The sequence below is a fragment of the Leuciscus leuciscus genome (assembly GCF_965113295.1).
Source record: "Leuciscus leuciscus genome assembly, chromosome: 3".
NCBI classification, from domain to species: domain Eukaryota; kingdom Metazoa; phylum Chordata; class Actinopteri; order Cypriniformes; family Leuciscidae; genus Leuciscus; species Leuciscus leuciscus.
The window spans coordinates 47455126-47473449 of NC_138727.1; the positions used below are offsets into that span (position 1 = coordinate 47455126).

Here is an 18324-nt window from a genome sequence, read left to right on the forward strand (position 1 = left end):
TTAAAGGGGCAGTATGTAAGATAGCTAGCGGTTGAAACGGGCACTGCAGTCCCAATTCAAAATAGGGTAAATTGGCACAGACCAAAAAATTCCGACACTGAACGCACATTTCAAAGTAAAATAACTGACTGTAGCATTGTTTTTCAGATAAAAGAGTATGCAAACAGATACTAAAGTTACTAAAGAACTAAAGTTACATAGAGTGTATCTTTAAATTACTTTTTAATAATGTGATTATCAGAAGAAATTATAAAAAAATGAACATTTAAAATTTACATTTAACAACATTTCAGTTATAAAGAGAGACTTGTAGTATATGTGAACTCGCATAGGAATGTGTGTATCATGAAGGTCGGCTGATAACATGGCTGTTAGTGTTTATAGGGTGTCCTCCCTTCTTGAGCTCTCATTATAAAAACACTGCTTTAGCACACAGACCATGAAGAGAAAAGGTACATGTCATTACTCATTTCCCCCCCGCAAAATAATACCTGCAGATGTATTGTTATAGATTTCTCCATGTCAAATCTAATGTGATCCTACAGTATTCATTTCTACACACCATGGGGCAGATGAAGTCCACAGGAGTAAGAGACAGAGATAAGAAACGAGCAGTTATACTAAATAATCTTAGTTGTGTCTATCAAAGCTCATCTGAATGGAAACACGAGAGGTCTAAACAAAAGGAATGGTACTGTGCCGACAACAGTTATGGCCTTAGAAGGGAAAAAAAAAACGTGAACAATGGTATTTATAAAAGTAGTATACAGTATACAAGGAAAACTTGTCAAAACATGCATTTGATTACTGTAATGAGAATTTGAGAGGAAAATGTGCTTAATTGTCATGAGAATGAAAACAAATGATCCTTAAAAACAGGCTTTATTTTACTCATGAAGAATATAAGTTCTTAATTTGTCAAAAGCATCATGCTAAAACTACTGTAAAATAAATAGTTGAAAATGTATTTGTGTAATATCATACTACATACTGTAATCTCAAATTGTGCAGAAAGGTTTTTGGTGTTGTGTTGCTGTGCTGTGCATTAGAAAAGTCCAGGTTTTCCAGTGTTGAAACCCAGAGCACTGGCTGAAGAGACCCAAACACCACAACCAAACTTTGTATAATAGAAAGTTTTAATTTCATGTTTTAACACAGGCATCATGTCAAGATACTTAAAAATGAAGAATACCTTTGTTCAGACCTTCATTTAAACTCACAGACACACTTGCACATTCACTCTTTTGCAAACATACCTCAAGCTGCAGTGTATAAGAAAAATTAAGATATTAATGTACAGCAAATTTCTCCTCAAATCTATGTGTTATAAATAAGGTCTGATGTTGTCATGATTGAGCCGTTTCACAGGGGGAAATGTCGCCAAACAATGAGGTCCCTGTCCTGGCTCCTGACCCTAACAGAAGCTAAAATACACATACCTGACCGCCTTTATTGACAAACCTATGGACAACAGTTGTATTACCATTTAAACATTATTCTTAGCTATTGTGACTCTTGAACAAGAAAGGAAAAATGACCTGGCCTCACCCGCCAACATATATCACACATAAAACTGCTCGTTCACAAATATACTAACAGTCCGTCTCTCAACGACTGCCACGTTTGAAGTCACTTCTACCTGGACAGGGATGTGATCCTGGAAAAAAGAAAGAAGAAAAGGTCAATATAAATGAAAAGGCCCAATCGTCATCATTTGCTATATCCAGAAAAGTAAACCATCAGAAAACTGCTTTTTTCAAGGTAAATTTAGGTCTTTCAAAAACAGTAGACTACACTTGGAGACTCCAAAAGGACACCAAATGATATAAGGAGTCAATATAATTCATACATTTATGCACCAAAGCACCTATAAAAAAAATAAAAAAAACCTTTCAGAAAAAAACTTTTCAGATTTCACAGTTAAGCGATTGTTTTTTGCAATACCGAACAGGACCACATGAAGATTAAAAAACTAAAATAAACACAAACACCTCCATCTTTACCTGACTGCATATACTTCCTACAGTACACGGATCCATTCAGAATTACTAAACGTGACAAATCAAAACATTATCCTGATTGTGTGTGGAAACAATGTCCTGAATGTACTGAAATGTGTAATACAATGTGCAATCAGTGCATTGAGAGCGCATATATATGGTTTGTTTGGTCTGATTGTTTACATGAATTTGCCTACTGGATCATTAGACAGAAAACTTTCCCAGAGTTTAGCGGCTTAAAATGATCTGATCGCAATCAGAGAAGCGTTAAAGGGTTAGAATAGACTTCTAAGGTCATCTAACGGCGTGATGTAAATTACGCTAATGCTTCATTAATTTATTTCCGTTAAGTTATTTTAACGCGTTAAGGATTGATTTTGAATTAATCTCATGCTGATAGCCCTAATATATTCTTGATATATAGATGGATAAATAAATAAATTCTCAATAGACCAATGGATTAAATAAATAAAATGATGCTTAATAGATAGACTTTTTAACTAATATGCTGAGAAAAATGGGAATCACAAGTATGCACAGTCAATAGATCTCGAATATTGAATATTTGATTAACATGAGTCAGGCCTAATGTCTTATTTATATCCATTTTAAAACTTGAGCTTGTGTGTGTTTCTGTGGACAAACTCACTGTAGCTTCTCCTGCAAGAGCTCGAGTCTCTGCCGGTCCACGTATCGAGAGAACAGCGACACTAGGTTTGGAGGAGTGAACAGGGGTGATGAGAGCGCAGAGGACGGGACCTTCAAAAGCTCCCGGGTCACAGAGAACACCAACTCAGTCCTGGAAACAGAAAGAAAAGACTGGGAAGTGTGGTGGAAATTCATCTGTAAAATTGCAGTCAGGCCACTCAATGGTTAAAAAAAAAAATATATATATATATATAAAATCAAATATGATTTATTTATCTGTAATAGCGATCCAGGATACTACCGAAGTGTACCTCAGAGACCTACAAAAAATGAGCTTTAAAATACAGAGTATTTATTCAGTACAACCATACATATTCATATTGGTGAACAAAGACTTTCAAAGTTGATTGAAAAAACAAATGAACAGATTATCACAAGGCCTCCGACATCATTTTACCATATACTGTATATACACTTCTGGTTCACCTTCATCCACTTTGGTCTCCCTCAACATCCCATAATGTGCTTACCTTATGCACATAAATCATTTTTAATTGGAAATATTTTATCCGACTTCCTAGACTCTCCCTAGGCTTGCTGACCTTGACTACAGAGAGAAGCATTATTCACTAGCTCTTTCTGACAGTATTTGCAGACTAGACTTGAAACATGAGGGGGAGAAGGATAAGAGAAACAATATATCTATCAAGAGTGTGATGGAAGGAGGAGGCTTGTGTTCAGTTTTGAGTGCCTAAACATTTTCATGCATCTCAGTCAAAATGTATCTCTTACACGAACAGCATGACCTCTGTTGGTCAGCGACCCTCTTGAAAGTTCATCCCCTTACCCCCCTTACCAGTTCATCCCCTTACATTCTTAAACAGCAGTTAATATTCCCTATAAACAATTACTTTATTCTCCTCCCCAAAAATCCTCTGTAAAAAGCATTATATATATTGAGTGTCTGTTTTCAATACATACAATAAGTAAAATGTTTTGAAATATTGCTTTTCACACATGTATGCACATAAAATAAAATAAAAGTTCACTTTAGCAAGTTATGTAAGGTAATCTCTAGGGATGTGCGCAACTAGTCCCGCCCCCATGCATCTGTATATGCGGATCCATTTGAAATCGACTCCTCAATCTTTGAACAGTCAAATCCTATACTGAATGCTGCTAAAAACTCAGATGACGCAAAAATCATAATTTTGTGTCATCGGAGGCTTTTTTGGCCAGAGGATGAGAGACTACAGCCAGTAGTAGGAGCTAGTTCCACATGTTTTCAACCCGCCCATAGAGGGTGGGATCTCACGATAAAACGGCATCTTTTCAGTTTCGAGTCAACTAGGAGCCTAGTTGTATCATTTCTTCTGATACTGCCCTCTGTAACTGGTAGGCGTGGCTTGGGAGTGGCCTCGTAGGGCAGCGAAGCAAGTGCATTCTGGGAGTTGTTGTCTTTCATCCACATGAGCCAAAAATTCATTTTCTGGCTTTTCTCAGTCTAGAAGGCACCAACTTCTACAATAACTTCACATTTCTACTCCATAAATGACTCAATTTAAATACACATTCATCTTTCCAGCGGTCAAATATCCCTTTAAGCAACATTAGCCATTATAGACATATTTATTTAAATAAACTGAATCAAGGACCAATTGCAGGACCAATAAGTTCAACCCTAATAGCCTATTATGAATAGATTTCCTCAAATAAAAGTTGGTCAACATAAGTCAGCATGTTATGGCAAGCGTTCCAGACAAATTGTTTTTACTAAGAGCACTGTAGCCACTAACTGAACATTTTTTAGGAGCACAGGCAGAAAATGTAGGTGCACACCTTTAATCAACCTGCAACACGGTTATTCACATTTCCCCCCATTTTAACTGAAAATAATATTTCCCTCATAGAAGAAAGAGTAAAAACAAGACTTGATAAACACCACAGTGCCAAAAACTAATGATGATGAAATACTGCAGCACTTAACACTTTATTTCAAGAAAGCCTTTGAATAGACTAGCATTTATATGAGTTGAACTGGTTTAATAGACAGATGCTCACCAGCGGTTATCATCCATGAGCTGACAGTTGGGATCCGAGCTCTGCATCCGCTCTCCTTCACTCAGAATCAGATACAGCAGCGTCACGCCGAACTGACAAACACATCATCATCTTTGGTTTAGTCAGTCAAACAAGGTCGATGCACTATGCCATTATAAACATAAATGAATTTGCCAGTAACACCTTATTTTGCAGCACGAGTGGAAGCTGTCCTTCCCTGCCCTGCAGCTCCTGAAGGAGATCAGTGAGGGAAGTACTCGACATGGCCTGGATTACTGCTGTGACTGGCTCCACCAACCAACACAGTACCTAAGAGAGAAAACATGCAGGTGAGGAAATTTAAGATAAAAGCACACTCCTCTATCTGAGTGCTACTCTTAACCTACAAGACTTGCTACATTGAATTGGGTTTACACATCTTATTCTCTTCACTAATGCCAGGGACACATTTAACGACAAGCTGAAACATTGAACTGAACACACTTACAGACTGTTTCCAACGACTGGAACAGATTTTAAACATCGACTGTGAACACAGACTGAACGCAACTGTCTCTGACTTGGCATGTTTGGGCATGATCAGACATAAGTATCAAATTACATTCATAATCGGCCTTACAGTCGTTAAGTGCGTCTCCGGCTTAAGATGCATTGTCTGTGGTCATACCTGGTCTTGTTTGTCTTTCTTTGCCAGGGCTGGAAGGTTCCTGGCTATACCCATGATAACAGCAGCAGCCTGAGGCTGTAGCAGGAAGGGGAGGAGTCTGGAGATGAGGCGTTTCCCCTTCCGCACTGACATGATCATCAAGCACTGCTCATCGCTCACTCTGCAGAAGGATGGAGATCTGTTATGATCTAAAATCTTCAGAAGTCGATACCAATATCAGTGATTTCACACAATTCTTGACTAAAGCAAAAGCTATGCTGTTTCACACACTTGACCTCGGTTTCACAGACAAGGCTTAAGCTAGTCCCAGACTAAAATGCATGTTTGAGCTGTTGTAACTGAAAGCAACTTATACTGATATATCTTCAAATATGTCAGTGCCATTGTTTTGTCTCAAGAAGCACATCAGTAATGTTGTTGTAAGGCACATTTTATTAAAAGCTACTTAAATGTCTTAATTGAACTAAGGCCTAATTCTGGCTTAATCTAAGCCCCGTCTGTGAAACCAGGTCTTAATTATTTAATTATTACTTATTACAACAATGGGATTTTCAAGCTTTTTGCTTATTCAGAAATGGTCAAAACAGTCCAGAATTTGAGTCAAAGGATCCTGGACTGGGCTTAAATTAGTTTAATCGTTTAGTCCAGTCATTTTATGAAAAAAGGTTGAACAAATTGCAACAGAAGCAAACTCAACTGATTTTGTATCCTCAATATGTCCTGAGTAAGAAAAAAAAAGTCCAGAAGAATCCCATTAGGGGAAAGTTTTGAAAAAGACCCAAATATAGCCTATAGCCTAAAGAAGTACTTTAGAAACCAGCCTTTATTAATTATTATTGCAGAGATGGGGTTTGGGGCTGGGTCCGTGGGACTGTTTCTGGGGATTCACTTTTTATTTTACTTACCTTTTGTCTTCTGCATTCTCCTTACCATTGTCTCCTGTTCTTCCCTCAGACTCGTCCCCCAGAAACAGTCCCACAGACCCAGCCCCAAACCCCATCTCTTAAAAATTAATAAAGGCTGGTTTCTAAAGTACTTCTTCCTACCTCTATGTATTAATGCTCATGGGTAGCCTAAATGGGTTCCATTCAGATCTTAACATTAAGTATTTTACTATTATGTGTCAACAAGATTCAACAAGACATTTTCACCTGGCTATACCCAATGTTTAGACCTGTTGTGGTATTTATGCAAATTAGCACATACATAATTAGATTATGCACCGTTTTTCCATGTTAACAAACAATTTTAAAAAACTTGTAATACATTTTTTGTTTGTCTTGATGCAAGTAATCAACTCAGTAATTTTCATGGTGATATCTAAAGGTTAAAAATGTTACCCTATTCATGTAAGAAAAAAAATGAATAGGCGTATGAATAGGCTATATTTGGGACTTTTCCGAAACTTTCCCCGGCCTAATGGGATTCTTCGGGGCTTTTTTTTCCTTACTCAGGACATATTGAGGATACAAAATCAGTTGAGTTTGCTTCTGTTGCAATTTGTTCAAGGTTGACCCCCATTTTGGCTTAAAATGACAGGACTATATCCTCATGTGGCTCTTCTGTGACACTCACCGGTCGTCCCACTCTTTTTCTCGGAGGGAGTTGTAGAGCTGCAGCGTGTGGGTTTTATGCTGTTCTAGCAGGGCATCTCTTTGGTGCTCAGGGGTTTGCAAGAACTTCTTCTCAAAGTCTTGCACTTCTAGCAGTAGACTGTACATCTGCATAACAAAATACACAGATTTTGAATAAAAATAGCTACTAGTGGCTACTAATGCTTTCAAAATGGCTGGAAAACTAAATTCAAATTTTAGACTTAAATATTACTAATATTCAAATTATATTCGAATTTAAAAGGCATAGTTTCAGATAGAGGAAAAAAAACTTTTGCCATTAAATTGTTTATTCAAAGCAATGAAATAACATGTCTGTCTGTACAAAAAAAGAAAAAATGCATAGCTTTAAACTAACGTTTATAAATCTAATATTTCGTAAATTGCATAAACGATTATAAACATAAAAGCGTCATGTATTTAGAGCTGAAGCACCGAGCACCGAGTACTTTTTTTGCGTTTAGTGGAACGGGAACATATTCAAAATAAATATGGATTTATTTTAAATTAGATACATATCTAAATTTGATAAAAATATGAATTTTATTGTGACAGCCTACATGGCTATAAAGGCTCATTATCTCTTTATTTACACTCTTACCTTCTCCACAGTGTAAAGGATTTGTCGTCTTTTATTCCACACCTGCTTCTCTCTTTTTTCCTGTAAAATGACAAAAATGACCAAGAACATTGGTACAAAGAAACTATTCCATTCTCTAACATATACCTTTTGAATAAACCATTTATTCATGAAGAAAAAACATTACTAAGATTCTGTGGTGATTATGTTAGCAATTTTTAATTTATTGTTTGTGCATTTTTGCAAAACAGTGTGGGTCCACTTACAAGTTACCAAAAAATACATATCAAGAGAAGAGCCTCATTAGTGGTTTTATATAAAAGAGTCTATGTAACAGGGGCGGGAGTTCAGAGTTCTGACCTCATCATCACTGCGAGTGGTTACCACGGCATCAATCATTTTCCTTGGATTGTTCACACTGGAGACAGTGAGTTTTCCTAGCGAGCCGGCAAACTGCACTGCGAACCAAAAACAACCACACAGAGTTTTAGACCATTTGGCACATCATGTCCTGAAATAAATGCACAATTAAATAGCCAATAACAAAATATAAATTTTGGACCCTGGTTGAACTTATGCGATTATTAAGACAGATATTTTAATAAAGGTCACCGTGTTGCGTATTGTTTTTACCTGGCCGATAGGTGTGCTCCAGTTTGGCCACCTGAGGAGTGATGAGTTTGGTGGTGTGTTCCTTCCTGTTGTCTCTGTCCCGCTCCTGACGCTTCTCCATTTTCTCATAGTAATTCTGCAAAATAAGAATGGTTAAGCATCATCAACAATGATGTTGCTCATATATATATATAAAAAAAAAAAAGAACTAGTCACAGCAGCATTCGAAAATCATTAGACTGTAAAGTTTGTAGACAAACTTTGATGTTGGCTTAAGAAGTCTGAAAGTTTTAAATAGTTTAACAAGCTGTAAGTTTGAAGAATTTAAGATTGAAATGGTTTTAGTTTGAAGGTTAGATAAGATGAGGGGTAGATACATGTTAATAGCATGTCCTATGCTACAGTAGTCAACATTTGAAGTGGATTAAAACCTCTCAAAGTTATACATGAATTTTGAACAATACCCGTTCTTGTCTTAGGACAACTTTGATTCACTTTTTTGATCCACTTCAAATGTTGACTACTGTAGTTGCACAATTACAAAGGGTTTCATTTGAAATGTCGTGTCAGTCTTTGTGCATCTGGGTAAAAGAGTGATAACCTGGTAATAGTAGTCATCCAAATACGGATCTGTGCTTTGAAGCTGCATCATTTGGATTCTCGCTACCCATTCCTTCTCTCTTTGAGTCATTAGATTGCTGTAAGGATCTCGGTTTTTCCTGTCTCCAACACCTCTCCCGCCGACGTGATCACTGAGCACATGAGAGACACAGAAACATTTACATGGGGCTTTTCAAAGTGGTGCTTGATCCAGGGCAGCAGCTGATGGTACCCACCCCATGCCTCTGTTCTGCATCCTCTGGTTGAGCATCCTGCGGTGCTGCGGGTGCAGGTGGGTGGTGTTGTGTCGGATGGGTGCGTGGCCGAGAGGGGGCCCATGGGGACCCATTCTAGGACCAGACGGCCCAAAGAACGGCCTGAAACCCCCAATGCCCCCCTGTAATAATGAAGGAGCTGGACCACGCTGGAACTGACCAACATGAAGAACGTAGCACAAGATAAAAACAGAGTCTGTCATGTTTCTATTGTACACTCAAACCAAAAATTATTCAGACACCAGATATCATGTTTGATTTTTTTTTTACTAGTGTGTGCAGGACACTATAGTTCATTTATGTGAGTGAGGATAGCTAAATAAAGCAAACTGTGACATTATACCCAAATATTCTTCATACAGTGACTACCAGTAAAATGTATAAAAATTCGGGACCAAAAATTATTCAGACACTTTGACCTGATAATGTTTTGTTCAAGTGTTTTTTCTTAAATTGCTAATAATGCGACCTTTTTATACCACAGACTGAACTAAACTAAGCATTGTTTGGTAATAGGTTGACCTAAATTGGTATTATCTAATTGTGTACTTAAATTAAACAGCTGACAGCTATTCAACCTAATTCATTTTTTGAGAAAGTTTATGCAAGTTTTGTTATATGGACAAAACCAGTGAAATATCAACTGATTTGATAACTGAGTTCTAGTCATAATTTATTACCATTTTCTAAACTATAGCAAATAAAACTGTGATAATGTGAGAAATGTTGAAGGTGTCTGAATAAATTTTGGTTTGACTGTATATATACACTCTATATACTGTGTATGCCATTACGGTCTACTATACTGTATTAAAGTCTTATCTTACAACAGTTTATGTCAAGTCTAGAAATCCTCTGATCCTCTCCAAGAAATTATACATTCAAGAACAAAATCTGTTAAATGAAATTCTTGGGAACTGGTTTGAGGATTCACTCACCTGAGAGTTGAGCATTTGGGCTCTTTGTATCTGAGACAAAACGGGACCAACACCAGCAGGGAACGGAGAATGAGACAACGGCGAGTTCTGAAAGAGAGGAAGAAAACACTCATTTCAATACTGTTCAAAACCATTCAAAATAAACATGAAACCTTTTTCATAAATATGCAAACACAAATTGTGACTATATACATGTGCTTAATGCTAAATAAATAGGACAAACAAACTAACTACCTAACAAACAGCCAACTTAAGTCAATTCTGATGACAGCATATGTGTGTGTGTGTGTGTGTGTGTGTGTGTGTGTGTGTGTGTGTGTGTGTGTGTGTGTGTGTGTGTGTGTGTGTGTGTGTAGCGTATAAACCAGAGAATATAAACCAGAGAGAAGCTGTTAAGTATAACATATATACCAATAGTAAAAACAACAAATAAGAATAAGATATCACTGGAAAGGTATCAGTAACAGATATCAATAGAAAAATCCATAAATAATATAAACTATAAACTAATTTCATCAAGAATGAAAAAAAGAAAAGAAAGATATGAAACCATATTGTTTGACTTGTAAAAGCAAGTCATACATTAGATGTCCCCTAAAGAGAGCCACCTCCAGGTTGAGCAAATAGGCATCAAACTGCAAAATTGTTCACTTTTTCCACTGTATTACAGCATCAGCATCAGGTGTCTGATGTTGACTTTGTGAAGTGATGTGGGACTCACAGCGATGCTGAGGAGGTTGTTTGGGGACAGACGCTCAGGGAAGGGAGGTGGGTAACGCAGTGGCACAGAGGCTCTCACGTGAATGGCTGAGGGGTGATTATTCTAAAGACAAAAGAAACATCTTGATTCAGTTGAAATCTTTTGCATCACTCATAAGGGTCAATGACATGACGTGTCCATTATTGGTGCATTATTTCCTTTTAAAATAATTTGATAAATTCATGACATATATTACTTTAATCTATAAAACCTATTTAGTTTGAATTCATTTTTAGTACATTTAAATAATACTTTAACATCTAAAATGTCAGGTGGTCAAACTGTCTGAACAAATGAGAAAACCATTTAAAATGGTGTCTTAATAATAAAAAAATTCAACTAAATACTAAGGCATCAATTAAACCGTTCACACAGTATAAACAAATTTGATAAATATCAGTAGTTTTAAAGCTATTGAGATCATTGAACAAGTTTTTTTTTCCAGCAATTTGTATATTCTCAAAATGCAAACGTGGTTATTTTATTGTGAAGTGAAAAGGTAATAATTTAGTTTTAAGTCTTTTCTGTTCACCAAAAACGGCATTTATTTGATCAAAAAAACAGTAAAAACTGTAAAATTGTGAAATATTATTACAATTTCACATAACTGTCTTCTATGCGAATATATGTTAAAATGTAATTTATTCCTGTGATCGAGGCTGAATTTTCAGCATCATTACTCCAGTCTTCAGTGTCACATGATCCTTCAGAAATCATTCTAATATGATGATTTGATGCTCAAGAAGCATTTATTATTTTCAATGTTGATTTTTTTTTTTGTGTGCAAACCATGATCATTTTTTATGGTTCTTTGATGAATAGAAAGCTCAAAAGAGCAGCATTTATTTGTAAAAGTCTTTACAGTCAGTTTTGATCCAAATTAATGCATCCGGTTTCTGAAATATATTAATTTCTTAAATTGTGGACAGGATGCCATCTTACCTGCTGATTGAGGATTTGACTCATGGGCTGTTTTGGAGGTGTTCCAATAGGCACAGCTCTTACAGGTGGACTTCCAATCACAGGTGAGGAGGACCGAGGAGGCGGAACCCTTTCGGACAAATCTCGCCCTTCTTCTCTGAGTTTAGGAGGCCGATTTGGAAGCCCGACCTCTTTGATAATGGACATAAGTGTTTTGTCCTGAGGTAGTGAATCAAGAAGATTAGAAGAACAGCACTAAAAGACTTTATAGTTAACTTGAAGAAGCCTTTTTATATACAAGTGCTTTACCTCTTTTTGAGAGACTAATCCAGAGTTAACAGGACCGAAGCCCATATTGTTCTCCCAAATACTGTGAGAGTTTATCTATGGGGGGAAATATTAAAACAAGAATAATTACTATTATAATTTAACAGTAAAAAAAAAAAAAAAGTACATTGAAACCATGTAAAAGAACATAGTGCCGCTGTGAAACTTCACTTTGAAACTTGCAGCTATTTATATTTCATTAAATCACAGTCTTAGCTATTAAATAATCGCACTAAGTAATATTGCGATTTGGGGTTTTATTTCAATTAACCAACATGACATATTGCCATACCCCATAAAAGTTACTTGCTACAGACAGACCACACCATGATGATGCCATTTTCATGCATCTGATTTACAAATGAGAAACTAATTCATATTAATAATGGCATAATATTATGGGGATACGATTAGGGATGCACGATATATCGGACACCATATCGGTATCGGCCGATATATGTTCACTTTTAATGTTATCGTTATCGGCCCAATAAGAAAATTTGTCCGATATATTAAAGCCGATAAATAATGGATTATTTCCTTTAGCTGAGACACTTCAGATGAGCACTGTTGATGTCAACATGATTTAGAATTGCTTGAAATATGATTGAAATCACTTCAAAAAAGGAAAATACAGTTAAGTGCAACATGTGAAGCGCAAGTCTAGTCATATCGGCTACATTAAAGTATATTGAGATCATCATTATAATTGTGTGCTTGGGACATGGATTTTTGTGTGTCATGGGACAACTGTTTTTGTAATCAGGCTAAATTTTGATTTATCAGACAATATATCGGTTATCGGCTTTTAAATATAAAGAATAATCGGTATCGGCCAAAATTTTCATATCGGTGCATCCCTAGATATGATCACACAAACCTGTGAAAGAGGAGCCGGCCCTCTGTGCAGGAGATGCTGGTGATGTTGGTAGCTCAACTGCAGAGGAGACAGTCCAGCTAACGCTGAGGGATGAGGAGTCTGACCGGGCAGATTCGGAGGAAGGTGAGATCTGTCTGAGCTGGCGGTGCCCACTCCAGCAATAGCAGGATCCGAGCCCAAGATGAGACGAGTCAATGACTCCGCCAGGTCACCGCCAGCCCGTTCATCTATGTCAGGGTAAAGCCGGGAGGAAGAGGAAGGTGCAGGGAGGGGTGAAGGCTTGGCATTGCTGCCAGCAGGAGGAAGGTCACCGGAGGAGGCATCGTCCGCTCCCGGCAGATCATCTCGCACAAGCTCGTCCAGCTCTGCGAGGCGGGCGTGCTGCTCCTGCCAGTCATCATCTAGAGAGGAAAATATACTTTAATGAGGTGATGTTACTATCTGATGTCAATAGGTGAGTTTGCATGAAGCATTGTATTCCGATTACAAACAGTTTTAAAGTCCGATCCGAATGGAAATGCTCCATCTAAACACCTCAATCGGAATTAAAATGCCGGAACCCACTGAAATTTCAGTCGGGTTGAGGGCGGTGGGATACATCTTTTCTAATCCGTTCGATAGGACATGTAAACACTTGATCGGATAGAAAAACGAAAATTTCTGCGCATATGCAATGATGTAGAAAAGGGCGTAATGACGAATGACCCACAGATGGAATGAGCTGATGTTGTTGTTGAATATAATAAACGACTGTAGTGTCAATCTAAACTGATATTAATACTTTTTATTTAGCAATTATTGCAATAAATTGTTTAAAGGTGACAGTTAAGACATTAATAATGTTACATAGGGTTCCTATTTCAAATAAAAGCTGTTCTTTTGAACTTTCTATTCATCAAAGAATCCTGAAAAATAAAACGTATCACAGTTTCCACAAAAATATAAAGCAGCTCCACAACTGTTTTTGACATTGATAATAAGAAATGTTTCATCAAGTCATCATATTAGAGTGATTTCTGAAGGATCATGTGACACTGGAGACTGGAGTAATGATGCTGAAAATTCAGCTTTGATCACAGAAATAAATTACATTTAAAAAAATATCCATATAAAATCAGCGATTTTAAATTGTAATAATTTCACAATTTTGCAATTTTTTCTGTATTTTTGATCAAATAAATGCAGTCTAGGTGAGCAGAAGAGACTTACTTTTGAACAGTAGTGTATATAAAATGCAATATCAGAAGATGATATTTAACTGCTTATTTTTAAGACCAATTCTCTGTATTAAATCTGAGTAAAACATATGAAACAGTGCAATATAGTGATGATTGAGAGATGAACAAATAAACGTTCCTCAAAAGACTTATGGATCATATTTGTTACATTTTAACACGATTTTTTTCTAAACAATTATGTATGGATAAGCAAGTAAACCTAAGTTGCTTCCCTCAATTAAATGTTCTTCTTGAGGTATTAACATTACTTACAATATAAAAGACATTCTTCTGTTACTTCATCAAAACAATTAAAGAATTCACAGGAAAATTACACATGTACCACGACCTGAGGGTGGACATTTTTACAATGATAATAAAATGCCATTTACTTGCTAAACAAGTATAAACTATCAGAGGGCAGTTTGTTTTTCAGCAAGGTTTTGATTATGTCGGTAATTTAGAGGCCTTAGAGATTCATTTATTAAATACGACACATTAGGCTTTAAAGGGTAAACCCATAATTCCAGGTGTAAGATTTACCGATTGCCCCTGCACCGAAAGTGTCATCATTGAACTGGTCAATTTCCTCTTCTTCCTCTCCCAACCCTTCCTCCTCCTCCAGGGTGCAGTCATCGTCAAAAGACTACAAAACAACACAGAAACAGTATAAAGTACATTTGCAAATCATAGAAAAGTAAGGGAGGAGGAAAACCGAGATCTCAGGGAAAGATGCTGCTGTGTCCACATCCACAGGTATAACACTGTGCCTGTGCTCACCCCAAACTAACATGTTCAGTGTTAGGGTGTATTAATATCAATCATTTAAACACAAAAGACGCATCAGGTATTAGAAATGCGTAATACACGTTATCAACACTGATTATGTAAACTGCTAAACGCAGTAACACTTGATGATATTGAACACTGCGAAACAGATCAGAAATCACGCAGAAACTCGTTTGCCCTGATAAAATCATGCTCACAGTCGCCTGATAAATTGAAAATGCTTGGAAAGTTTAAATAATACCAGTAGGTTTAACTTGCATTGCTTTTGTTAGTTGACGTAACGTTACTAGCGCGGCCTCGCTAACATGCTAACAAGGCCAAAGGTTTAATATCACACATCTGGGCAACAGTGAACACAAAACGGAGGGTATATGCCAAGGACACAAGCATATTTCATAATGGTTTAACATTTTATCCAATATCAGCACCAGAGAAAACGGACGGTTAGGCCTTACAAACAATTGTAGCTCGCTAACTGTGGTGTCGAAAAACAAAGCCGTAATTTTCCATCAAAATCTGAGTGTAAATCTTCTAAAGAGAACCCTTCACATTACTTTTCTTTAAACGTGGTGACTTCGACGTACACCATATTAAGAAAGGACATATTTACCTGAAAACGGAACATGTATCTGTGTTTTAACAAATGATCTCGTTTAATTCTGCTGCTGCGCGAGACGCCGCGCGCGCTTCTGCACAAGATTCCTCACGCGCGAGCTTGAAGAGTGAAGTGAAATCACGATACGATTCTATTAGTGACCATAATATTGTTATTTGTTTGCTTGCTTTTTTTCCCTTTCAAAATTCAGTTTTGTATTCAGTTGGAATTCTATTAAAATCCAATTCATTTTGGAAATGTATTTCAAATTATGATAGAGATTCCATTGGGGAAAGAATCCTGCTCATATTCCATGGGTTTTTAATTTTTCACTAAGCATTTGAAATATGCCATAATATGAATTATGGTTTAAGAAAGTTGAATATTAAGAAAAAAATATTAAAAAATCATAATGCTATTAAAATGCTAGGCTATTATTAAAAACATTTTTGTAATAGCTAGCTGTAAAACAAGTGACCATGAATTTAACTCAACAAATGTTTTAGCATGACTTCAATTAATACATTTTTTTTCTTTTTTTCCCTTCTTGGCAATAATAATGGTGTAAATATTCAATGTGTAGCCAGTACAATACCATGTTTGAGACAGAAATTACAGAAAGGTCTCTATATCAATTCGATTTTGTATGTCTTGTAGCAGTGCTAAGTTAATGAAACACAAAGTACAATGAAATAAATGTAAATTAAATAATGCACACGAAGAACAAATTGTATATCAGCACATTACTAACATAGCTTTCAAAGAAACCACAGGCTCTTAAAAAGCTTTACATTTTATTCATTTTATCAGAAGTTAGAACTGTTTAGATACACAGTTCCTTTTAAAAAAACAATTTTAAAAAAAGTTTTTTGTTTACTGGATTAGGTTCAGAATGGAATTGGGCAAGTAACGGTAAAATACACTCCTTTTGATTCAATAAAGTTAGAAAAACCAAACAGAACAGTCATAAACAACAATGAAAAACCTCAAGAAAATGTTCATAAACAGATTAACAAACATCTTTCCAAATTTAGAATACAAGAAAAGAAAGTTCAACACTTCAGCAATAAAAACAAAAAATTAAACAAATGTGATGTTTATCTAAAGTCATTTTTGCTCATGGTTGCAAAAATGTATAATCGAAGGTCATCAGCAAAGACATTGTTTAATAAAGTGAGATTAAATACATGAAGAATATTTGTGTAATTGAACGTAATTAATTATTGCAGGTTAGTGTAATATTCTGAGTTTGCATTTCACATTTTTTATTCATTTTGAGGAATATTGATCTGTTTTTTGCACACATTTAGTGTAGAACTAAGTAACGTGCGTTACTAGTTTGAAAAAGTAACAGATATTTTGTTGACAATGTAAAAGTAATTTGTTACTTTACTAGTAACTTGAAAAAAGTAATCTGATTTCGTAGCGTTACATGTAATTCGTTACTCCCCAACACTAGTTACAATCAGGTTACAATCATATAGTTACAATACCTAGGGGAGAGTGGGGTGATTTGTGCCAGGGGGGAAGTAGTTCCACCCTTGTTTCTGGAAAACCATAGAAGAAATTGGTCATGTGACCACATAATTTTGAATAGCAATCACTTTTACTCGTCCTCCAAAGAAGAGAGACACATGGCATGAGAGTTAAGCATATTTTAGTGCAAAAAACTGTTTTTTCCCTTTCAAAGTAAAATTTCTATGATTAAGGTTTTTTGATTGTAGTGTCTGAACAATTATAGACAAGTTTGAAAACATTTCACACATGTTTTAGTGCTTTAGTAGGCTACACAATGAGTCTATACAGTTAGCATGATGTTAGCTCTTAACTGCTGGATCATGCTAGTTTTTCAAACTTGTGGGTCTGGGGTGATTTGTGCCAAAGGGCCTGGGTTAAGTTGTGCCAGATCCAGACCACGTAGACCTACATACTCACAGCACAGGGGATAATCTTGAGAAGTGAGGAGATGGGCATGCCTCATCATTGTTTGACTTAGGCCTGCCTGCTATTTGTTTAATTTAGCTAACACTGATTTCAGTTTTGAGTTTGCACTGTGTTATTAAAGAGAAGTTTTATTCCGTTTTTAAGTGGCCTATGTCACAATAGGATGTTTAGAAATTAGCCTAGTCACTTTATTCTTATATGTTACATAATTTACAGACAGTGCTATGCCAACAGGCATCTATTGCCAAAGCCTTTTTGCCTGAAATGATTCACAAATATCATATATTGTGTTGCTATGGTGCTCTAAATGGTTGCTAGGGCGTAGCTTGATAGCTTCACAATGATCCTGAAAGACTGATTGGTCGTCTGAGTAAAATGAGCCCGCCCCCTTGTCTCTATGACACTGTGATCCAGAGTTATGTTCAATACAAAATCCCTATGCAATTGACCATAGTAGGAAAAACGCATGCTATGGTATTCCAGGGTGACAATATCTAAATAAACCTTAAATGAGTAATTTTGTATTGAATTTATCTTGCTTTCATATAGAATTACGGTTCATAACATTAAAATGTTCTGTTTTACTTCAGAAATCACTGGCACAATTTACCCCCAATGTATTCCCCCAAAGGCACAACTTCCCCCGCACCAGGGGCAAGTTGTGCCATGAGACCACTTTTTTCCCAAGAGTTATATTTCTGAAACAATTTATTTCAGATCCAAAGTTATTGTTCTCAGGGATGCACCACATCCTGAAATATATGTACATCCTTAAGTTGAAGGCATTACTGCCATGCCCTCACTTTAAAGTCACTTTGAGTAAAAACTGGCACAACTCACCCCGTGAAATTCTTAAATGAACCACTCTTTATCTTACAAGTATGACACAATAGAAAA

The 18324-nt window shown here is 36.4% G+C and overlaps 1 protein-coding gene across 1 annotated transcript; it reads right to left on the reverse strand.

Annotated features, from left to right (window-relative positions):
• Nucleotides 1–1118: 1118 nt before the first annotated feature.
• Nucleotides 1119–15623, reverse strand: patl1 (PAT1 homolog 1, processing body mRNA decay factor). The gene is made up of 18 exons (XM_082164295.1): nt 15499–15623; nt 14643–14745; nt 12883–13283; nt 11985–12059; nt 11697–11894; nt 10716–10817; nt 9995–10081; nt 9018–9211; nt 8783–8933; nt 8203–8317; nt 7930–8027; nt 7591–7650; nt 6952–7097; nt 5377–5536; nt 4893–5018; nt 4710–4801; nt 2650–2799; nt 1119–1657 (listed from the first exon to the last, which is right to left on the reverse strand). The coding sequence occupies exons 1-18, from the start codon at nt 15511–15513 to the stop codon at nt 1636–1638; spliced, it is 2295 nt and encodes a 764-aa protein (XP_082020421.1). The 5' UTR covers nt 15514–15623; the 3' UTR covers nt 1119–1635.
• Nucleotides 15624–18324: the final 2701 nt, after the last annotated feature.